Source organism: Neovison vison, chromosome X (assembly GCF_020171115.1).
Source record: "Neovison vison isolate M4711 chromosome X, ASM_NN_V1, whole genome shotgun sequence".
In the NCBI taxonomy this organism is placed as follows: domain Eukaryota; kingdom Metazoa; phylum Chordata; class Mammalia; order Carnivora; family Mustelidae; genus Neogale; species Neogale vison.
Window position 1 is genome coordinate 96,000,439 of NC_058105.1, and position 24,497 is coordinate 96,024,935.

Below are 24,497 nucleotides of genomic sequence, written 5' to 3' on the forward strand. Positions count from 1 at the left end.
TGGTTAGCAACATGATTACTGTCCTGAAGATTGCGAATGGTTTTGAACAATACTGTATGTTTATGCTTTTGATCACATGATTATTAACATTGTTTGATCCTGTCTCAATCTTAAAGGCGTTCCCTGTAATCTCTGTGTCCTCATTTTCTTCCCACTCCATATGTGAAGTCCTAGAAATTTAGTATAAAAATTCAGCCAACTGGCTTCTTTCTGGACTCTTCACATCAAGTAATATCAGAAATTAATCAAGTGTTTTAAAATCTATAAACTAAAAGCATCTGTGTTGGAAGAGGCTTCCTTTCCCTTTATGACAGTGCTCATGTAGACGGTGACTTTTCTTCAGTCCTGTATAAAAACAAAAAATAAAAAACACCAATAATAATTTCCAAATAAAGTTTAATCCAGATTTTTTTCTTTAGCACCTTCTCTGTTTTATTTGGTGGAGGTGGGCTAATAAATACCTACTCCGCAATTGCACCAGTCCATAGTAACAACACTTTTGGAGTTTACAGAGTCCAGTCTTCCAACTGGCTTTCCAGAAAGACCTCATGTAGATCTTTGGCATTTTGCCTTACTGTTTAAACATTGTTTTTTCTTCTGCTTGAATCTGTTCCTCTTTCCGTTTCTGAAACATGTAATCTCTGATTTAGATCAGCATCCAGTGGAATTCCATACATCAGAAATTTCACATTTCTTTGGGCACTGTTGGTCCAAACTCAGGTTGCAGTAACTGTCACAATACCATTCTCCATCAGCTTCAGGAAATGTTCAACAAAACACCAAATGTGGTTCAGTTATTACAGGTAATTAAGTTTATTTTCTTTGTAAAACTGTGACTCCGACAGTGTTAACTGTCTCATGTAAAACCAAAAATCATGTGGGCTTAGCTTGTCTTCAGTGGCAAGGGTGCGTGTTTTTGTCTCTTATATCTTGCACTCTTTTTGGAGAATTTTCTTTGATTCAAAGTGGATGCAGTGATATAGTTTGCATTCTCTTCAAGGGAAAGGTGTACGGAATGTTCCAGGAAGACCCTTGGCTCATTTATGACTGCTAGACATGGAAGATTCTGAGGCTTTAGCATTTGTATGGAAACCGTCTGCCCTCACTGTATGTGTTCCTTTTAGGTACTCTTTGATACTCAGGCTCCATTAAATGCCATCAACAAACTCCCCACTGTGCCAATGTTGGGCTTGACCCAGAGAACCAACACTGCTTACCAGTGCTTCTCCATCCTGCCACAGTCGTCCACCCACATCAGACTGGCCTTTAGGAACATGTACTGCATCGACATTTACTGCCGCAGCCGAGGCGTAGTGGCGATACGGGATGGTGCCTATAGTCTGTTTGATAATAGCAAGTTAGTGGAAGGTTTTTATCCTGCACCCGGACTAAAGGTAACTGACTTTAGTATTACAGCGTAAGTAAACGTAAATATCTTTATAACAACTCCTTTAAAAGGGGGAAATAACAGGGGAGAGCAACAGATTCCTGTTTAATAAGCAGCTGTGTTAGTTCATCACCTCTGCAGCATCCTTCCAAAGGAATGGGAAGTTCTTAAAAAGCACTGTGCCTGTGTTGTATGAGATGATAAAATTTCCTTTTCTTGTAATGCGTAAGGTGGATGATACCGAGGAGAGTCCTATTTGCTAGTTGGAATTTTAAGGAACTTCAACAATGTCTTTCTCATCGATTATTGAGAAAGTTTGATTCATCAGTTCAACCATGAAGTTTTTTTTAAAATGTAGGGTCCTGGGCCACAATCCCTGCAGATTCTTGTATAATAGCTCAATTGTATGTGCTTATAGTTTAGAGTCAAATAGTTCCAAAGGCTTGTTTTGAAAATTAGTGGCTTGCAGTGCAGTCTTGCCATTTTCCTGCTCTGTTTTCAACTCTTAGATGGTGATTCTTTTGGTATTTACATCCTTATCTCTAAGTAACATGCTTACAGTGCTGTTTGTTGACTTCTTAGTTGAGGGCATTATCTGATCCTCACAATGCAAGATGAGGGTTTAATTCTTATATGCCTCTTCCTCCTCCCAGGCTACTCGCAGTATGCCTTCTTTTTTTCCTCCTACCCTTGCAGTATGGTTAGACAGCAATTTTGATCAGATGATTTTTCAGTATTTTCATTATTATAAATATGTAAACAGTATCCACCAAGCTTACTATAATTACTTTTCCTTTCTTCAACATTTTATTTTCCTGGGAGTTAATAATTTACTTTTTTTGCTTAAGTTTCTGTATACTTATCACTAACTCAACCTTAAAGCCTCTCTCATATATGTAACTCTCCTCTCAGTGCGTTCACCTATCAGAAACCTCGCTGGTTTCATCTTGTACAACAACCCTCTGACCTCCAATCTGGAATGGTGTGCCCCAGACCCCTTGCACAGTGTTGATTTAGGAATCTACGGAAGGGTGGGGAAGAGGGAGAGTGCTTGGCCTCTGTCTTGCGTGGCACGCCCTATTGCGTGGACTGCCGGTCTTTTTCTCGGTTTATTCCATTGTTTTGGTAGAATACGGTCTACATAGTTTCCTGGGAGAAGGCACATGGGAGGTTATTTTGATACTTCTTTGTGCCTAAAAATATCTTCAGTTTACCCTTATCTAATTGAGAGAATGGCTATGTATAGAATTTGAGGTTACAGAGACATTTTCTGTTAAGAATTTTGAAGACATTGCTCCATTGTCTTCTAACTTCCATTGTGACTGTTGGGGTGTTTAATCTTGTTCAAGTTCTCGAACCTTATGTAACTAAATAGGCTCTTTCACTCTGGAAACTTACATCCTTATGCTGTGGGAATTTCCTTGTATTGTTTCTCAGTTCTTTTTTGTTTTCTGTTAGCTCTTTCTGGTACCACTACTATTCTGCTGTTTGGTATCCTGGACTTATATACCTTCAATTTTCTTATTTATTTATTTACTTATTTGTTTATTTTGTTTTTCTCTCTCTCTGTTTCTGGGAGATTTCTTCATTTTTTCCTTTGCGTCTTTCTGGGTTTGGTATTTTGTTTTGCCATCTTTTTAAAAAATTGCAGGAGCTCTCTTTTGTTGCTAAGTGTTCCTTTTATGACATCTTTGTTGTATATAGCTATCTTATATTTTCTTAACCCTTTTATTCCTACATAATCTCCATTTCATGCACCTTGCTTTTTTTGTTTTATTTTGTTTTGTTTTGATCTCTTTCATATTAGTGATTCTTAACTCACAGCTCTTACTAGAAGGTGAGTCTTGCTGACTGTGGTCTTCATTGTAAGCTTATCTACCTGGGCCATTTCTTTGAGTAACTCCCAGTGTCAGTAGATTTAGGTCTTTTTGTTGGGCTGGTATGAGTACCAAAAGAGGAGTATTCAAGTCTCTGCATAGATGGTGTGCATCTGGCCCCCAATTTTTGGCAAATCAAATAAGAGAAGGAAACTACTATTTTCAACATTCAGTATGTAAACTTTAATCATCTTTTTTTTTTTTTAAAGTAATCTCTACACCCAACGTGGGGCTCGAGCTCACAACCCCGAGATCAAGAGTCGCATGCTCTTCTGACTGAACCAGCCAGGTGCCCCATAATCTTCATTTTTAATACAGCATTCCTCTCGATTGATGCTAGAGTCCCCATAGCTAAAGAACCCTCCACCAGAGTGGTAGAAGTCAAACTCACTCAGTGAGAGTGACAGAAGCTCTGGGAGGCTTTCAGTGTCTCTTAAAGAGACTTTTGACCAGTCCTATTTTTAGTCCCACTTTCATCCCCACTTCCAGGGGTGTCTAGTGCTGCCAGTTCCTACGTGTCTTGAGGATCTGGACAGAAATAGCTTTGCTTCTTGGCTTTCACCAGTGTTAGCTTTAGGATACAACTTCCTCACATTGGATAGTTCACTTACCACTCAGCCATCTGCTCCGCAGCCTCCAGAATTCATTGCTATTTTTTTCTTCTCCCATTCTCTCTGTATTTGTAACTTACTGCTTTAAAAAAAAATTTTTTAGGAGTTTCAGTGGGGTATTGGGAAAAGATAAAATGTGTGTTGTAAATCCATCATCTTTTATTAGAAATAAGCGATGTACTTTTAAAAGCTTCCTAGTGATCCTGGTAAGCTTTTGATCTATGTTTTTGAAGATGGAGAAGGTAAAGAGTATTAAAAGGAAGAGAATGCTTGAGACACAGATTCTGGTAGCCTTGCTTAATTTTTGATGACCTATCCCATAAAACGAGATTGTCCCACTCTTGGTGGTTCAAAATTTCAGTCACGTTAAGATAAAAAGAGGAAAGATGGCTTAGTTTCTGCATTCAGTTTTCCTCTGTCATATTTCCTAGCTTACGAAGTGAGGACTCTTCACCAAAAAGGAAATTTCCCAAGTCATTGATATTACTTAAATGGCCAACATACAACTTTTCTTTTGTTTCCTGAATTTCTGGTTCAGAAGTTAATAATGAAATACTTATTATTTGTGAGGAGGTGCCAGGGTATACTTCTCTCTTCGACTTTGTGCTTGCACAATACTTCTTAATTGACAGGATTTTTAACTTAGATGTTGTTTCTGTTGTTGCAGTTAACCAGTTTCCTCAGTTTCCCCCATTCAAAATTATCAGTATATCTTCCAGGTTGTCCTCATAGTAGTGGCTGTGTACCAAACTTCTGTTATAGAGATGGGTGTAGTGTATTTGTTTCTCTTAAAATAGTCTAAATGATTAAAAATATGTTACTAAAGCTAAGTAAGATAATCTGAATTCTACCTGTTTATATCCATAGACATTCCTGAATATGTTCGTTGACAGCAATCAGGATGCTCGAAGAAGGTCTGTAAATGAGGACGATAATCCCCCTTCTCCCATAGGAGGAGATATGATGGATTCTTTAATCTCACAGCTCCAGCCACCACCTCAGCAACAGGTGATGTCTAGCTGAAATTCCAAATAGTATCCTATTCGTCTAACTTAATGGGTTCCTCAGGTGTCTGAGCGTCTTGGCTAAAAGGCAAGGAGATCCTTGGTGGGCCCAAGGTGTCCAGGAAGTCCATATGAAAAAATAGTGACAGAGGGAGAGAAGGCTTCTAGTGATGGCAAGTGAACAGTACCAGAAATAGCATTAACCTCAGTCTTGTGCACTTAAAATGATGTGAGGTGATCAGCCATGTGATCACAAAAGAGGATGATATCCAAATGGCCAGTAAGCACAGAAAGGGTGTTCAACATCATTTGGCATCACAGAAATTCAACTTAGAACCACAATGAGATAATACTCCATACCCACAAAAATTGCTCTAAGAAGAGAATTGATTATTCTTGGCAACATTTTGTGTTAGCAGCAACTGAGACTCATTTACTACTGGAGGGTACATGAAATGGTCTAACAACCTTGTGGGGGTGTTTAGGAATATTCCAGAGCACTAAATCTGAACATTAGGCATACCTGTGATTTTATAATTTTACTCTTGGATATATGTACGACAGAAATGCATCAAAAAACACAAGTGTTCATAGGAACGTTATTTATGTAAAAAGTGGAAACTAACCCGAGTACCAAGCAACAGAATGAGTGGATAAACTGGGTCTATTCCTACAGTAGAATGCTTTACAGAAATCAAGAAAACTATTGCCACGTGTAACTGTGTGGTGAATCTTACTGATAAAATGTTGAACAAAAGAAGCCAGACACTTAGGAGTACATTCGGTATTTATAGGAAATGTGAAAACAGGCAAAATCAAGCTTGAGTGACAGACGTCAGAACAGTGCTTACCTTTGGGGCAGTGATAAAGCCTTTGAAGGTGTATAAGGGAGGCCTCCAGGGCACTGGTAGTATTCTTCAGTGTCTTGATCTCTGTAGCGGTGACATTCGTAAAAATTCATCAGGCTGGACATTTTCTAAGATTTGTGTCCTTTGCTAGATGTGATTTTTATCTCAAACAAAAAACTAGAAAGGATTACAAGTCCTAGGTTTTTCCACTGCTGGAGATGAAGGTAAAGGTGAGGAGAGGTCAGGTTAAACTACTGTATTTCATTGGCTTTCAAAACTCCACCAGATGTAAGATGCACTACTTTTTATGAACTGCCAGAAACAACACTGCCGGGTAAACTGTGCCATGCCATGAATCAGAAGATACACCCTGATTTCAGAAATACTAAAGGGGTGGGGAAAGAATCTTGGAATCTGTGAAATGGTAGATAAATAATACAGATAAATCAGTGATATGGTAGATAAAGTAAGCAAAAAACATCTTGAGGGATATAGACAATGGTATTACAAGGTCAGAAATGAGTTCTTGCTGTTTTTCTAAACATTTTGAAAGGGAGTTTTTAAAAATCTGTGGTATTATTGTGTATTTTGCACATTTTCATATCTCGTGCTTCCTGTTTGGTAACCAGTGAACTGTGTGAAGGCTAACTCATTAGCCGTATGTACGATACACTATACACACGTGACTGACCAACATGTACTTTTTTTCTTTTCAGCCATTTCCCAAACAGCCAGGATCATCAGGTGCTTATCCCCTTACTTCGCCCCCTGCGTCTTACCACAGCACAGTTAGTCAGTCTCCCTCTATGATGCACACACAGTCTCCAGGTAAGATATTACTTATTCTCTTGTCATGTTCAGCTTTGACATCCAGAACATACACACGTGCACACACAAACACAAGCACCACACATGCAGCCTAGACCTTCAGAGACCACTCCTTATCTGTGGCTAGATACCTGCCATTTGTTCCTTACGGCAGGGTTATGAATGCTGCGTTCGTGACTCAGGAACACTTTAAAAGATCTGAATTAAGAGGAGGTATTGTCACCCAGTGCCAGGCTCACAGCACAGCTCCAAGAAGAGCTAATCACAACACGATCTGTGTCGGGCCGACAAATCGAGTCCTGCCCACCACCTGCCTGTTTTTGTAGTTTTGGGGGAGCCCAGCCACACGCATTCCTGCAGTGTCAGGGCTGCTCTCCTGCTAGGACGACCCCTTACATGACAAGTTTGCTGAGTCCTAGTATGTGTGAAAGGTGCCCTGCCCCACAGAGTGGGCCAGCGCACAGCCTGCTTGTCCCAACAAAATGGCTCTGTTGGCAGCCCCATGAAGCACACTATAGAACTACTTGAGGATGCCTAATTTTTACTCTTAACTGGACAGTTTGTTGGTGTAGCTTAAGCTCTTGCCCTGGGCCAGATGCTCCACAGCGCTGGGGATTCAGCAGCCAGCCAAATACAGTTCCGCTCTCAAGCGTGTCGTCTGGCAAAGAAGATGGGTATCAGATTTCTTGGGTAGATAACCCCCTTACCTGCTCAGCAGAGATGGCGGAACCACAGATGAAGATTTGGAAGTTATTGTTATGTTGCTGAAGGTCACTGAAGGCTGAGCTGGGTGGGTGAGCTCAGTCCCTGCGGAGTACCAGCAGCTGCTTCCCAGGTGTAGGAGCCTGAGAAGGAGCTGCTAGGGAGCAAGGAGCAGAACAGGAGATGTGGGCAGAGAACCCAAGGGGTGTACCTTTCTACGGTATGAGTGAGGTTTTATGTAGAAGGAAGTAGAAATAATTATTTGGAAATAATTACAGTGCCAGACAGGTATATAGTGCTTACTGTGTGCTAAGCCATGTTCTGAGCACTTTATCCATTTAATCCCCATAGCAACCCACAGCTGAATCTCTAAACGACACTGAAAGGTTATCATGTTGGTGAACATACTGCACATAAGGCACTGCTTTAGGTATTAGGTGGAGGATACGAAATTCTCTTAGACAGGAGTAGAGAGTTGGAAACATGTGAATACCGAGGATAGTGATGGTAATGTAGTGAGTGTCTCCATGTCACATTTATTCATAGTTTGGGGAGCATGGTTCCCCCTTTTCCTGATGCTCAGTAGAAACTAGTCCTGTGGCTAAATCCCATCTTTAAGCTCACTGCTCTCAGTTTTTTAATGTCTGCCATCTAGACCTCTCCCCTGAACTCGAGTCTTGTGTTTTCCAGCTGTCTAGTCAGCATGTCCTTATAGATGTGTAGACAATGGCTGAGACTCCACTCCTAACACCTGCCCGCCCACTTCCGCTCCCTGCCCCACCTCCCGGAAACGGCAGCCTCTTCCTGCCTGCCGCTTGGCCAGAGCTGTTTGAGTCATGCTGGACTCCTCTTTCTCTCACACCCACTTCAGTCAGTCCCAGATACTGTCCACTCTGAGCTGAGAATTTATCCAGATGCTAACCCTCCTCAGCCTCCACCTTCGCCCAAGCCATTAACCATCTCTCACTTGGGTTATTACTCTTGCCTCTAACTGGTTTCCCTGCCCCTGCCCTGTGGTCTGTTTTTTACACTGGTTGGAGTGATCCTTCCGGAACAGAAGCTAGTTTATAACTCCTTTGCTCCAAACTTTGCAGTGGTTTCCCATCTCGTTCAGGGTAAACCCTAAGTCCTTAGAATGGCCTACAAGTACCCGTATGATCTGGGACCCCCCTACCACCACCACCTCTCTGTCCTCAACTCCTCCCACTTCCCCGTGGCTCGCACTGATCCAGCCACACTGGCCTCCTCCCTATTATTTTTGCTACTGCCTTTGGGGCCTTTGGGGCCTTTGGGGCCTTTGGACTAGCTCTGCTTCTTGCCTAGAATATCTTACGCCCCTGGGTATCTTCACACCTTACCCTTCACTTACTCACGTGCCCCCTTCTTAGAGCAGTCTTCTGGGGTTGCTTTATAGAAAGAACAGCACCCATCTCTACCATTACATGATACTGCCCCGTTTCCTTGCCCAGGTTTTCTCCATAGCACTTATCACTGCCTGACATACATTTGATGTCTTCCTCATTCTACTAGAATAGAAACTACATGAGGGCAGGAATTTTTGTCTTGTCAACTGCTGCATCCCCAGTGCCTACAGCAATGCTTGGCATGAAATTAACATTCATGCCCACTTGCTGAAAGAGTGAATGAGCAAACACAAAAGTACACTGGGTATTTTTTTTTTTTAATTCAGTCACTATAAGAGCTAAAATTTGGGCCCCATTGAATTGATCTCTCTCTCTTTTTCAGTAACAGAATCATTCCACATTTTCTTTGTGCTATTTAAGGGAGCTTTACTACTTATTTCTTTAATCTGTAGAGAGAGTCTTAATTTGAGGTCCTTGGCCAGGACATAGTATGTGTCCTGCAAGATCATCTATAATTATTTTCCTTTATTAGGAAATCTGCATGCTGCCAGCTCCCCCAGTGGGGCTTTGAGAGCCCCTTCACCAGCGTCATTTGTTCCAACTCCTCCCCCATCCTCGCATGGAATCTCAATAGGACCAGGGGCCAGTTTTGCTAGTCCACATGGTGAGTCCATACATGGAAATCGCAATAGCTTAAGAATTTGACGTGAAGTAGTTTTTTGTTAAATAAATTCTTTTCTTATTGCAAAATTAGCACTTTGTTCGTTGGGGAAATCGTCAAAGAAAATGAATTTGTCCTGATCCCACCACGCAGAGATCTACCAGTTAGTCTGTCTGCTTTGGACTCTCTCTCCCCCTCGCTTCTGCCTTGCTATTCCCGTCTAACCCTAACCCCCCGGCTTGCCTGCCTGCTCGCCTGTCTGTTGCTTTCCACCTGTCTGCTTGTCTCTCCTCTCAGACACCTCCCCCACAACTGGGACTATAGCATATGTATTGTTTTGAGACTTGAATTCTTTAACTTTCCAACTAAAAAATTCTATTTTGAACTGGTTCAAATAAAGAATACAAGAGGTAGCCAGGGAAGTGTCTTTATGCCACCAACCACCTAGTTGCTCTTCCCCAGAGGCATTCAGTGTTACCCATCTCGTATGTGTCCTTGCAGAGATGTGTGCATACACAGGCAGATGCCTGTAACTGTTCTTACTGCTTTTACACATGGGACAGCATACTTCACTACAGTGCCTTACTTTTTTCATCTATTTTTTTCCTGAATGCCATGCCAAATCACAGCATAAAGGACTTCCTCAGTTTTTACAGCTATGTAGCATCTGTGGTTTTACTATCTACTATTAATATTTGTGATATCTACTTCGTCCTACTAAATGGCTTCATAGTATTCCCTTTTGTTGACATACCATGATTTAACTGCCCTCCTATTGTATGTTTAGAATGTCTCCTTTTTTTTTTTTTTACAACGGCAAATGGTGTCATCTCTGTTCACATGATTATTCCCTTAGGTAAGTTCCTAGACATGGAATTGCTGTCTCAAAGGGTTTGAGAAATTCTAAAGCTTTTGAAACATACTGCAAATTGCTCACCTGAAATGCTGTACCAATTTCCTCCAGCATCAGACAAGAATGTCTGTTTTCATGCATCATTGCCAACACAGGGTATTAGGACTTTCAGAAATCGTAGTCATTTTGATAGGTAAAGAATGGTATCTTCTTGTTTAATGTGCATTTATTTGATTATTAATGAAGTTAAACCTTTTTTCTTTCACTAGTCTTAGGTATTTCTTATTTTATGCCTGCCTCTGTGTTCTTGTGTTTTTTCTTACCAATTTATAAGACTTTAAAGTTAGGATCATTTACTCTCTGATATATGGTAAAAGTATTTTCTCCGTTTATGTTTTGATTACAGAGGGGCATAAGTAATACGTTAAAGGTAACTGCGGGATGAAATTTAAATAATCAAATGATTCAGGAAGTTACTGCTTTCAAGACTTGATTCGTGGTCCATTTCTCAGTCAGCGTAGCCTTTACTAAAGAAAGAAAAGGGAAAATTTCCCTCTCCTCAGCCTTGGGTAGAATGAAAAACGTAATTTGTCAGGGTTACTTGAAAAATAAAAGATTTCTGCCCTTAAGTGAGCTTTGAGATTTTTTTGCTCAACATTTTCAAAGACGTTTGCAAATAGGTTTTTGAAAATAGGTTGTTGTGTAGTGTGTAGATTGTTACACATTGAACATGCTGAAGCTTGTGTGAAGGTACCCTTTATCATTTCTCATTCTATATTTTTCTAACTTTGAGTCATGTTAAAAAGTCCATAAACTACACAAAATAGAGATTCAGGTGTGCCACATACAAAAGCCGCATACTTTAGTGAAATAGCGGAAGGAAAAAAAATGATTGCCTTGTAAAGTGTCAAGCATTTCAGTGGTGTCAAGTACTTTTCAGTTATTAAAATACAGGTTTTGAAAACGATCTGTTCACTTGTTTATAGGAACCCTGGACCCTAGTTCTCCATACACTATGGTGTCACCAAGTGGACGAGCTGGGAACTGGCCAGGGTCTCCTCAAGTGTCCGGCCCCTCACCAGCAACACGCATGCCTGGAATGTCACCAGCCAACCCATCACTACATTCTCCAGTACCAGATGCTTCTCATTCCCCTCGAGCTGGAACAAGTGAGCAGCATCACCATTTTTGTGTCTGTTTTAGTCTAACCTCCACATGATGTCCTGTTGTTTTTTTTTCCATCCTCACATTTGAAAGCTGTGACCAGCTTGTTAAATGGAGATACTTAATAACTTCAACTTTAATCCACTTAGTAAATTGGTTAATGGTAGTTAACTTGCACAGTTAAAGCAAAATATAGGAGAGGGAAATGTCTCCTCCAGAAGTCTTATGAGGTGAGCCCTAGTGCTTCTGTTATATCTACTAGCTTAGCTGCAAAACTAGACCTTGAGGGACACCTCAAGTTAACTGACAAGGTTGTACAAATTAACACAGAACAGAATTGTGCACATATGTTAGTTAGCTTTGCCAGGTAATGTTTAATGACTTAGAACAGCAATCTTACATTAGCTCACCATTCCATAGGTTGGTGATTTAGGCTAAGCCAAGCTGGGTGATTTTTCCAGTCTCTGCTTTGCTCACTAGTATATTTATCGTCAGCTCCTGTGTGGGCTGAGGCCTGGCTGGTGTAAAATGGCCCCAGGTGGCGTGGCTTCCTCAGCTCCCTGTGGTCTCATACTTAATTGCAGGCTTGTTCACCTGATGGCTGGGCGGGGTTCTAAGAACGTGAGTGGAATCCTAGGTTTGCAGCTGGTGCCACATCACTTCCCCTGCATTCTTTTAAGTCACAGCAAGTCACAGGGCCAGCCCAGATTCCAGGAAGAGAAATGGGCTCCGTCTCTCAAAGGTCTTGCTACAAAGTCACTTTGCAAGGAACCCAGCTATAGGGAGAGGAATCCTGGACATTTTGCTAACAGGAAGCTAACATAGGATTGTTATGCCACAAGGAGTAAGGAAAACAGTATGGATTGCTTTAGAGTAGCAAAGATTTATGATAAAAGCAAAATAGAACAGTGGGACCATGTGTATTTGTGAATGAAATGACATGTTTTCCTTCCCAAAAGGTTCCCAGACTTTGCCAACAAACATGCCTCCACCTCGTAAACTACCTCAGCGCTCTTGGGCAGCCTCCATACCTACCATCCTCACTCACAGTGCCTTGAACATTTTACTGCTGCCCTCTCCAACACCAGGCCTTGTGCCTGGCCTGGCAGGTAGTTATCTTTGTTCTCCGCTTGAGAGATTCCTTGGATCGGTGATCATGAGACGGCACCTTCAAAGAATTATTCAACAAGAAACGGTATGGGTACCTAATGAACTCCTCAGTGATGGTTGTCAAAGGATGGTGCTAATAAATTGCCCCACGGAACAGCATGTGAACTAAAATGATGTTCCCTCACTTCCTTTAGCTAGCTTGTTGGAACTGTGCTTTCCACACTGCTCTAGCATTAAAAATGGACCCCACTATTTCCTTTTCCATTCTTAAGTTAACATGTTCCTGCATTTTATAGTTTCCTGTGCTATGGCTGACAGGCCCAGAGATAGGTCCTACAGCATCCCCACAGTGTCATGGGAAAAATGCTCCCAGAATCTGCCTTTGCAGAGAGTAGCGTACAAGCAGCTGTTGGCCTCCTGGAATTCTCTTGCAGGCAAGCTGACTTTGAATTGGATTCTCCATTAAAATAAAATTATTTATGATCACAAGGTTCGTGAACAGCTGAATTGATATAGAAAAAGTCAGAAAAAGACTTATGTCCTGTGGTGATATCCTCAGGAAATAGTTCTGAGTTGATAGCCCTGGTTCTAGAGTCTGTCTGGGTTTGTACCCAGTCCATGCCACCAGCTAGTACAAGCTTTGGCAAATCCCTTTACCTTTTTGATAATGGTAGATAATTGTATTTACCTAACTCATAACAATTGTGGGACTTTGAGGTATTTCTTATAAAGCCCTTAGTGTAATGTCTTGGTATTATTCAGTACATATTATTTATAACTCTTGATACATGTATGTGTTAATGAGGTAGAATGGCGAATGTTTAAAATATCTGCTCCGTGGATGGCACCTAGCTATTCTGCAACCTTTATATTTAGATTTGAAAATAATAGAGGTCTTAACATAAATTGAATGAATTAGCATTTTAAAAAATCATTATGAGACCTGTGATCTACCCTTCTTTTGCCACGTAGAAGCCACATAAGCTTTCAGGCATTAGAACCTCATTTTGCTCATCTGCATAATTAATATGTTATGATAGAGCAGGGGTCAATAAATGACTGGCCCTGGTTGGGAGAGGGGAGCAATTCCTACCCACCACCTGTTTGTAAATGAAATTCTACTGGAATGTAGTCACATATATGAATTTACATATTGTTGATGGCAGCTATCAACTCTGATGGCATCATTGAGTAGTTGTGACAGAGACCATGTAGCCTAAAATATTTATTCTCCATTACTTTACAGAAAAATTTGCCAGCTATAAGGTCCCAACCCAGATCCAACATTTTGTAATGGTGCTCTTTATTGTTTTCTTCTACTGTGCCATTTTTTAAAAACTTTTTGTGAAAAATTTTAATCATATATGCAAGTTGAGAGTAGAATAGTATGAGAATATAATGAACGTCTGTGTTCTTATCACCTGCCTTCAACAGTGAACTCCTGTCAGTCTTGTTTCTTCTATAGCTCCTTCTCCCATATGGTTTGACAGCAAGTCCCAGACCTCATTTTATCCATAAAGACAATTTCTTTATCATCAGATAGCTAGTTGGTGTCCAGAGTTCCCAAGTTATCACGGTGTTTACGGTCTAAAGAAGTAACCAAGGGCGCCTGGGTGGCTCATTGGGTTAAAGCCTCTGCCTTCGGCTCCGGTCATGATCCCAGGGTTCTGGGATTGAGCCCCACATGGGGCTCTCTGCTCAGCGGGGAGCCTGCTTCCTCCTCTCTCTCTGCCTGCTTCTCTGCCTACTTGTGATCTCTGTCTGTCAAATAAATAAATAAATAAATCTTTAAAAAAATAATAATAAAATAAAGAAGTAACCAAACAAGTTTATGTCTCTCTCAAACTGGAGACTCCCGCTCCATCTCTTCTCACACAGTTTATTTGTTGAAGCAGCCTTATCTGTTGCTGTGTCAAGTTCCTCACAGTCTGGATTTTGCTGATTGCATCCCTTTGGAATTCTTTAACATGTCCTTTTGACCCTCACATTTCTATAATATTGGTCTACCCTACAAATCTAACTCCTGAATTGTAGCTCAAGTTTGTTACTTTACAAGAATATTCTGTAGGTTGTGTTATGTTCTTCCTTCGAGAGACATCTATAGTTCCTTCTTTGGGATGTTAGCAATTGATGGTTCTCAGGGCCTAGATATTTTTGATTGGGAGCAGGTATCAATTTTTAGTTTTCCCTCTGAAACAGTTCTCTGTTTTCGTTTCCTCTTTGTCTTACATACTAACTTGATGCACCCTTCATGTTTTGCAGCTGCAGCTGATAAATTCCAACGAACCTGGAGTGATCATGTTTAAAACTGATGCCCTGAAATGCAGAGTAGCCCTTAGTCCGAAAACCAACCAAACACTTCAGCTCAAAGTGACACCTGAAAATGCAGGACAGTGGAAACCTGATGAACTTCAAGTTTTGGAGAAGTTCTTTGAAACAAGAGTATGTGTTTCTTAATGCATAGTTTTAATACAGGCATAACTTGTTTTATTGCACTTTATCTTGCTTTGCTTCACAGATACTGGTTTGTTTTTGTTTTTTTAACAAATTGAAGGTTTGTGGCAACCCTGCATGAAGCAGGTCCATCAGGGCCATTTTCCTAACGGCATTTGCTCACTTCATGTCTCCTTGTCACATTTTGGTACTTTTTGTAAAATTTCCAACTTTTTCTTTATTATGGTGACCGATGATTGTGACTCTCTGACAGCTCAGGTGGTAGTTAGTGTTTTTTAGCAATAAAGTATTTTTTAAGATGGGTACATTGTTTTAGACATAATACCATTGCACACTTAATAGATAAACATGACTTTTATATGTACTGGGGAAGCTGAAAACTCACTCGACTCACTTTATTGCAATACTTGCTTTATTGGGGTGGGCTGGAACTGAACTCACATCTCCAAAGTATGCCTGTACCATAACAAAAAGAGTCAAAGTAGAATGTGGAGTAACTTGCTTTATTCATTCCTGTAGGTTGCAGGACCGCCGTTTAAAGCCAATACATTAATAGCCTTCACCAAGCTGTTAGGAGCTCCTACACACATCCTCAGGGACTGTGTGCATATTATGAAGCTAGAGCTGGTAAGTTAGAGTGACGCGCATACTTCTATATATAACAAGGATTGTCTGAAGAGGTTGAAGTTGGTGGGAGCAGTGTTTATTGGTTTTCACCTATTTATGTATTTCTGTTTTTCTTTTACACTCTTCTTATTTTTTAAGATTTTATTTTTCTTTGAATAGGTAACACAGCCCTTCTGTATCTTTTGAATTGAGATCAAGATGTGATACAGGGGAAATTTCCCATCTATCCCTGTCCAGCCGTCTAGTCACCCTCCCCACAGGCAACGCAAGTTACCAGTGGCTTACCTCTTACAAAAGCAAATACATTTAATTCACTCTTCCTGCTCCTAGATACTGAAATGATGCTCCTGTGGCTTCTTTTAGTACTGTTATGGATTTGTTTTTTAAAATTCTTTAAATTTTTGATCCATTTAAAATATACCTTGGTGTCAAATGTGAGGGGTGGATCTGTCTTTTTCAGATGCCCCCAATTCCCCTAATGTCATTTATCAAAAAATCTGTCCTCCCTGGGGAGATGAATTTCTCTTCTTTCCTGTGAAAGTATACAATTATATAGATGGAATCCAGGTGGCAGCTGATTATATTTTTCCAAGCTTACAGGATTTGCATTCAAATGTTTACAGTATTGCTTTGGGTAATTCCAAATACCTCGCTCCTTTTTCCAGTTGGTGTTTTGCTGTTAATATTGGGGACAGCAGTGTTCCTTTGCTGATAGTCTCAACATTTGGCTTCTGCTCTAGTAGCATGTAGGAAACATTTATATCAAAAAGATACCCATTTGAAATTTTGAAGGAAATGTGGCGAAAACAACAACCAAAAAGGCACCAGTGCGGGCGCCTAGGTCGCTCAGTCACTTAAATGGCTGGCTCTTGATATTGCCTCAGGTCTCAATCTCAGGACCCTGGCATTGAGCCGTGCCTCAGGCTCTGCACTCAGCAGGGCGTCTGCTTCCAGATTCTCTCTCTCTCTCTCCCTCTGCCCTTTCCCCTGCTCATGAGCATTCTTTCTCCAAACTACATAAATACATCTTTAAAAAAAAAAAAAGGCAAAAAACACCAGTGAACACAGTTTGAAATTATTAACACAGTTTGACAAGTATGTTTTAGAGAAAGAGCTGGGACTGAGGCTGGGACGTCTAGGTGGCATCGGTTAAGAAGGGCCTTGAATACCAGGTCTTGGTCCTGGTAGGGTAAAGGAAAGGAACAACATGTGTCACTGCATGTTGCTAAACATTTGTGAGCTCGATTAGAACCATGCTCAAGGACATTTTTCTGGCAGTGATAGATGGTGGAACTGGGAGAGGCAGCCACCAGAGGGGACCATTAGGGGCCACGAGAGAAATCACCAGTCCTGGAGCTTGGTTGCATCTGTCAAAGTAGAGAGGTGGGAACGGATGACAGAGACACCAAGGAAGCAGAATCTGTAGGCCTTGGGAATTAAAGGAGCGGGAGGAAAGGACAGGGGAACACGTCACACAGGTGTGGAGTTGACTTTGCATGTAGGAAGTCACGTATGCGTTTTCTTTGAAATAATGCAGGCTGTCATTTTATGTTCTGTTAATAATAGATTATATAAAATAAGATCCTGACCTTTCAGACTCCTATACTAGAGTGTAATTTTAAATGTTCATATGACTTTATCATGATTTCAAAAACAGTTTCCTGACCAGGCAACACAGCTAAAATGGAACGTCCAGTTTTGCCTGACGATCCCTCCCAGCGCACCGCCCATTGCACCCCCTGGGACGCCTGCTGTGGTGCTGAAATCCAAAATGCTATTTTTTGTAAGTACTACCCGATTATGTGTGAGTGTGTGTGTGCACGCGTGCACACGTGCAGAGCCCCTCAGGAAAAAGCCATGTGAGGATAATAGAACAACTCTGGGATTACTTGAGTTAACTGTCACTGTGAACACAGGCTCAGACTCCTTAATTGTCAGCTTAGATGTGATGTACTCCCGATTCTTCCAGTAATAACAGAAACATATTGAACTAGATAATTGTGTGGCACAGTTGCATCTTAACCATAATATTCAATCGTTTGTCACTTTTCTTGTCATCTCTAGTTTTCTTATGTCCGAGGTATCTTAATCTGATAGAGTAAATAATACCTTTGATAAATGGAGGCAAATGTTTTATTTTCTTACTACGTTTTTATTCTTTTTGTATGTGTTGTGTGTCTTCAGCTTCAACTAACTCAGAAAACGTCGGTCCCTCCCCAAGAACCTGTTAGTATTATAGTTCCAATCATTTATGACATGGCTTCAGGTACAACCCAACAGGCAGACATTCCCAGACAGCAGAACTCTTCTGTTGCTGCTCCCATGATGGTCAGCAACATTCTGAAGAGGTTTGCAGAGATGAACCCACCACGACAAGGTACTTGACCAGTAGATGATATTTTATTGCATATATGTTATAAAAGTTCTTTTGAGAGATTCCTCCATCTTTCCTCTGCTCCCACCTTACCCACCCCACCCCCCACCCCCCCGCCGCCAATCCTAGTAATAGAGCGCTGATTGCTGTGGCCCTCTTAATGTCTGCCTGTCGCTTTCTTCCTTTCTCACTGGTTCTTCATTTTTGTCCATGTCTCTGCTGCCTGGACCTCATTTTTGTTAGTGATTTACTATTGGGACTGACCCAGTTGCTAATGCCAGAAGCTTGTATTTCTAGCACACATTGCCACAGAACTGTAGGTTAGGACGATAGACTTTTTCATGGCTGTGAATTCCTGCCCTACCATCGATACCTGCCACTCTGTACATCACCAGTTGAAATGCATGTCGGTTTCTCATATTTCATGGTTCGATCATGAATAGAATATTATCATTCAAAGTTCTGTATCTTCTAAATGTTTTGTGAAGAATAAAAGCTGATACAAATGGCATCACTGCTTTTTGGGCTTCTTAATAAGTGTCAGGCGGGTGCAAGTGAACCTTTTCACCAAGTGCACAATGAAGCTCTCAGACAACATTTTCGAGGAATCCTGGATGTTTCTGGCAGGTAAACCAGGTCCCTTCCACACTGTGGTAGCCTACACGGAACACACAACTCCTAGCAGTGGTGAATGTTTGGTCACAAAAAGAGCACTTTTCTTCCATTTTGCTTGTTGCTAATTTTAAGGAAATTAAATTTCAATTAAAATTTGTTTATTTCTACTATTAAGGAAGTCCTCTAGCTTTCTGCTTAGGATGTATGATAACAGAATTACATTTTTAAATGAGGGAAAGTTGTTCTCTGAAACATTTTTTAGGTACCACAGTGTTAAAATTTTACTAGAAACAGGAATCACGGGAGAAATTGTTTTTCGCTATTTATTTCTCCATATTGTATATACGTAGGCAAGTTTTCACTCACATAGAGTTTACAAGGAATGCACTGGGCAGTAGAGAAGGGTATGCTTCCTTTGCTGTAAGACTTCTTCCACTTCTTAAAATTTTCTGCTTTCATCCTTTGACTTATCTCTTCTTTCAGCTACAAATAGGTCCTTCAGAAACAAAGTTTAAAGTTAAAAGAATTTTCAAAGTAGCAGTCCAGTAGAACTTTGATGATAAGACCATTTCTTCACAAGCAGATGATTATCATTACTATGTCTTGTGGAATTTACAATTAAAAGGAAAGAATGTTTTGATCCTCTTGGGATCAGACACATTTTTCTACCTATCAATAATGAAAATGTGTTTTTAAAAAAGGAAAAAGAAGGATATAACTTTTCCTTTTATTTGAGAAATTGTTGGGATATTTGGGGAGTGTTTTTCTTTACTTTTTTAGTCTTTTTTTTTTTTAATGTCTACTTTAGATTGAGCAAACCTGGGGTTTCATTTTTTCTCTGTACAGTTGGAGGAAAGCTTGCAGTAACTTGCACAGGGTCACTGCACGTCCCACCCTTTGCCAGAAGGCCATTCTTCCATTGAGGCCTCCCGTTCTCTCACTGTAGCATTAGGCCATGTGCCAGGAAAGGGACCCAGCTTTTGGTTAATATTATTTATAGCTGGTTTGGGTTTATTATATTTAAGTCTATGTAATGTTCAGAAGAAGTACGAGGCAGGGTCTCTGGTTTCTTTGAGCAAAGGGGAAATTGAAAGGATGAGTCCTTAGCCTCCCCCCACTTGCCCGCCCTCAACAAGTCTTGTTTTTGGATTGTCCGTGTGCCATATACTTCAGCGCCCCTCCCCGCCCCCCCGTACCTGTTACTTCCTCCCCTTCCAGTGAAGTGCTTTTAAGAATCACTCTCTTTTCATTAGCTGATATAGTTGAACTCCAGAAGTTGATCATTTCCTTTACGTTTGAGAAAAATCCAAAATGTGTCATAACTGCACTGCCCAATATAACTGTCACTGGCCACATGTGGCTATTTAAATTCAAGCTAGTTAAAATTAACTAAAATTTAAAATTCAGTTCCTCAGGCAAACTAGCTACATGACAGGTACTCAGGAGCCACAGTGCACATACGGAGTATTTCCATCAGCACAGAAAGTTCTGTTGGACAGTGCGATCATAGGCATTTTTACCTAGCCTTTAAAGCAACATTAGAAGGACATCGTTGCTGTTGTAACTGATGCATAAATCTAAACTCGATCTTTTCATTAGATTCAGAATGCATAAACAAACTCTCAGTAGCATCGAAACCCAATTTTAAAGGCTTATCCAATGCTCCAGTGTTTCAGTGGAGAAACTCAAGGCATTTCTCCTTAAATTCAAACCTAACTTGGACTTGCCCAGAATTTCCTGAGAAGAAAAACAACCAGAACCAAGTATCATAACACTGAAGCTCAATCCCCTGTAGCCTGTGCAGTTAAACTTTAGTCTTTTATTTTGACCCTCGAAGTTCTTGCTGATTTTAGATTTAATTATCCCTACCCCCACCAGTGTGTTGACAGCATCTTTCCTGTATTGCGAATAGCTAATGACCATTTTTCTCTGTTGCAGGTGAATGCACAATATTTGCAGCTGTTCGTGATTTAATGGCTAATCTTACACTGCCCCCTGGTGGGCGTCCATAGACACTATTGTTTTTAAACCAGGAAGGCTGACAAATGAGACAAAACAGCAAAAAAAAAAAAAAAAAAAAAAAAAGAATTTAGCCTTCAGTTTAAAAAAGGACTTTTTTGACTTTAAGAGCTAAATATTCTAAACTGGCAAAAATTTTCAGGGTGCACTTCTTTCATCAAAAAGACCATCAATCTTTTTTGTATAGTGAACTTGTATAGTATGTTTAAATGGGACACATTTCAAGCTAGGTAAAACATCGGTGTCCGCTTGCCAGTAATAGATTTAATATTCTGTTTTATACTATAAAGTTATGGAAATGCCAAACTTGTTTATTTAATTGTTTTCTTATGTTTTGGGTGTAATAGTCCTTTTTTTGGTTTTCGTTTTGTTTTTTAAGGCAGGTCTGTCATTTTTGAATACTGTAAAACTGTGATAAACTTTATATTGAAGCTGTATTTTAATATGCCCGCTTTGAGTCCTTACATGAAAATGTTCTGGGAGTTGTTATAAACACATCCCAAGGAAGCAATATTTAATAAAACTAGGTTTAAAAAAAAAAGAACAAAACAAACAGTGACACTCACTTGTGTGTATATCAGCTCTATAGACTTCTCCTGGCCTCCCTTCATCTTTCACCTGGTGGAGCCAATAATTAATTTCTAATGATAATGTCTGAAATTTGACCAAGAACATCTTCTTTGTTTCAAGATTAATTTATTTTCTTCAGACATTCCTAACTTGATTTGTGGTGAACGTGTAGCACTGTAGTTGTCTTTTAGTGTAGGATTCGAGTAAAAAACAAGGTGAACCCGTCTTTGAGAAGAGACAGCGGTAGTTCGTATTGATTAAGGATCTCAGATACTGCAATCATTCTCATCCGTTGAAGATACGGAAACTTTTCTGTTAGGCAAATTTAGTTTACAGGATACTTCTGCATACAGCATGAATTAGGAAACCTAGAACTTGAATGTTCTACCCTTGCATGAAATTTCTGTGACATTTCTTTATCTTGCTTAACTTCTCCGCCCTTGCCTTCCCCACCACGCTTGGGGTTGTTCTAAACAATCCTAACTTAATTCATTGTCAACAAAACGGTAAAGTGTTTCGCTTGGAAGAAACCTGGTTACAGTGCCCTCACTTTGAAGAATCCAAGATTCGGTGCCCGTCCAGGGTCAAGTGGAGTTTCTGGTACTGACACATCTCAGCAGAGTTTCTTTTTGGAGCACCGTGCTGTCTCTCCCGGGAGTCAGGGACTTTTTTAAGCTTCAAAGAATGTGATTAGAAGAGAAGCAAAGGTCTTCTGATGACCAAATGTTATTTGGGAAAGTTTTTTATGTGATAATACTGTACTGAGTTATTTGGTCACAGGAATATTGGCTCTCCAGTAAATTGTAGACACTCTAATTCCACTTTAAGACGATTTGAGCTTCTGTTAACTATCAACTACCAAATTCTAATTTCAGGCATCTCACTGCAGCTATGTTGTATCTGTTCTCAACTTCGCTTGATTCTCCATTCACTTCTGGTCAGAGTGCAGGCCTTCTTTGCCTTTCTTCGTTGTCTTATTTCTACCTTTATCCCCTGCTTCTCGCCCAGCTCTACCACTGTTTAGGAACAGGTGACTGGACTTTATCCTTCCTTTAACTTACCTTTTATCCTTCGGTTTTCAGTTCTCCTTAAAATGGGAATCACATCAGTTTGGCAATCTAACATGTCTTTATCAAGGGTCAGCCCTTTTCTGTTTGGAGCTGAATCCTTTCTTTCATGTAGAAATCTACATGTATATACAAGAAATGTATTTTTATCAGCAGGATAATATTGTCTCAAATTTTATGAAAAGAGTAAACTTTTCAGGTATTCTTTTTAAGTGTGGTTTTGAAACGTTAATTGTATTTTTTAAACACGATGCATTCAGTGGACACTTTTTTCCTGATATAACTCGTCTCTGAATGCCTCGTGCAAATCAAAATAGGATTCAGTGAGCAGAATTTGCTTTCGATGCGTAAGAATAAACCCATGAATATGAATTTTGATATGTTTGGTACTTGGAATTGAAATATACTTTATTAAAGCTTGAAAACACTAGCATTCAAATCTTAGGTTTCAGCATAAACCATGTCTTTTGCCTCTTTTGTTACCCAGGTTCAATCAAAGGGACTGGATGCCCATAGTAATTTTTTTTCTGATAGGTAGTTGGGGTCTTAACTTTGAAGGTGTTTTCAGTGTAATTTTAGTAATTTTGGTAATAAAATTTATACAAGTTTCAGAGAACTACCAACTCTCTCTAGATAATTAGCATGGAGACATTTTGGACTGTAGTCTGGCTTAGCATTATTTTGATCTCGAAAGAAGAAATTGGTCCTGATTTGCCAGCTTCTTTTTTTCATTTGCTGAAATGCTGTTTCAGAATGTATAGAAGTACTTTCAGAATTAGAGAGGAAGAAAGCAAAAAATTCAACAGAACATATCAAGTTACTAATTACAGGGCTGAACCTTATGTATGAAAGTTAAATCTGAGCTAGTGCAAGCTGAAACTAAAATACACATGATTTAAATTTAAATACCATTAATAACTATTGCAGTTAATACAGGAACTCATTCAGCCACAGGATACTAACCGTTCGTTAGTCATTCTGTGGACCATGATTAATTTGATAACTTCAAGAAGTATAATTTTGCTACTCTAAATTCAGAACCCAGTTTCTTCTTCTTTTTTTTTTTTTTAAAGATTTTATTTATTTATTTGACAGAGAGAGATTACAAGTAGGCAGAGAGGCAAGCAGAGAGAGAGGAGGAAGCAGGCTCCCCACTGAGCAGAGAGTTTCTATGTAAAAAAGTTTCTTTCATGATTTTCCCCTCAAAGAACTACCTATTATGTTTTACTTAAATATTTATTAATCCAAGTTCTTGATATAAAAATCAATATACAGAAAATTTTAAGAGAACTTACCAGGAAATTTAAAGGACAGAAAGGAAAAATGTTAATGCATCTTTCATTATTTCTTGGGAAATTTCCTCTTTCATTTGGTTTGATGGGAGTGGACAGTCTTATGTCTAAGGAAATGAATTGAAATTTACCTAGGGTGGATTTAGTATTGAGGTTATTAAGAAAAAAGCTGAGGCCAACGAGCATTGTGCTGCACAACCCCAGGAGACCAGATCTCACAATTTTCTATATATTGTCTCCACTTCCAAGTGGCCAGTGATGTGTTCAAATACCTTGCCCAAAAATATGACTGATTGATGGAAGGGCACGTTTAGATCCATGTAAAATAATAGCTAATAGTTACTGAGAGCTTTCTATTGCCAGGCACTGTCCTAAGTATTTCAATGTGTATTTAATCCTCACAACAACTCAGTGGGGTAGGTATTAATATCCTCCTTTTACAGATGAGTAAACTGAGCCCCAGAGAAATGAAGTAATTTGCTGAGATTAAAATTAAGTTTACTTAAGATCAGTGCTCGCTTCAGCAGCACATATACTAAAAAAAAAGTTTACTTAAGATCAAACAGTTGAAAGGGGGCAGTTGAAATTCGGAGCTAGGGCTCCTACATACTGGTGCCACTTTGCTCTTAACCACGAAGTCAGGGGAAAGTTTTAACACTCTTCCAAGCTCAAAATCTGATCCTCATGGCACGTATTTGGAAGTTAACTAAGAGTGCCTTATGTAAAAAGCACTAATTATAACCAAGAGTATTAAATAATCATCCAAGCTGGATGCTTCAGGACCATAGTGGAAGAAGCCCTTATCCGGCTCTGGGTGGTGCAGCCCTCCACAGAATCTAGGGGATGTGCATCTTGTTTGCTTCTGCTACATGGTCCAGTGGCTAATGTTTTTGAGCTTTGTGTCGCCTTGACACTGCAGACGCAGGGTAGATGCTTGATGCAGGTAGCCAGCAGTCACACTGAACTAATGCCCTTACTTGCTACAGCCAATCTGTTGGGCTTAGGAACTAAATAAACTATAGACTTGTATAATGCAAGGAACATATGTAATTCAAAAAGTGTGCCTTGAG

At 40.0% G+C, this 24,497-nt stretch overlaps 1 protein-coding gene across 2 annotated transcripts in view; it reads left to right on the plus strand.

Moving 5' to 3' along the window:
• MED14 (mediator complex subunit 14) overlaps positions 1 to 22,568 on the plus strand; it is a 73,411-nt gene extending 50,843 nt beyond the window's left edge. Inside the window, exons 20-31 of one of the 2 annotated variants that reach the window (XM_044235624.1) lie at positions 651 to 803; positions 1,125 to 1,394; positions 4,743 to 4,883; positions 6,444 to 6,555; positions 9,154 to 9,285; positions 11,122 to 11,304; positions 12,259 to 12,494; positions 14,672 to 14,851; positions 15,383 to 15,490; positions 17,148 to 17,273; positions 17,675 to 17,867; positions 20,418 to 22,568. In XM_044235624.1, the coding sequence (XP_044091559.1) occupies positions 651 to 803; positions 1,125 to 1,394; positions 4,743 to 4,883; positions 6,444 to 6,555; positions 9,154 to 9,285; positions 11,122 to 11,304; positions 12,259 to 12,494; positions 14,672 to 14,851; positions 15,383 to 15,490; positions 17,148 to 17,273; positions 17,675 to 17,867; positions 20,418 to 20,491 (1,908 nt within the window). In that variant the 3' untranslated portion in view covers positions 20,492 to 22,568. The remainder of the gene's footprint in view (positions 1 to 650; positions 804 to 1,124; positions 1,395 to 4,742; positions 4,884 to 6,443; positions 6,556 to 9,153; positions 9,286 to 11,121; positions 11,305 to 12,258; positions 12,495 to 14,671; positions 14,852 to 15,382; positions 15,491 to 17,147; positions 17,274 to 17,674; positions 17,868 to 20,417) is intronic. The other variant, XM_044235625.1, reaches the window with a different exon arrangement.
• The last annotated feature ends 1,929 nt before the right edge of the window (positions 22,569 to 24,497 follow it).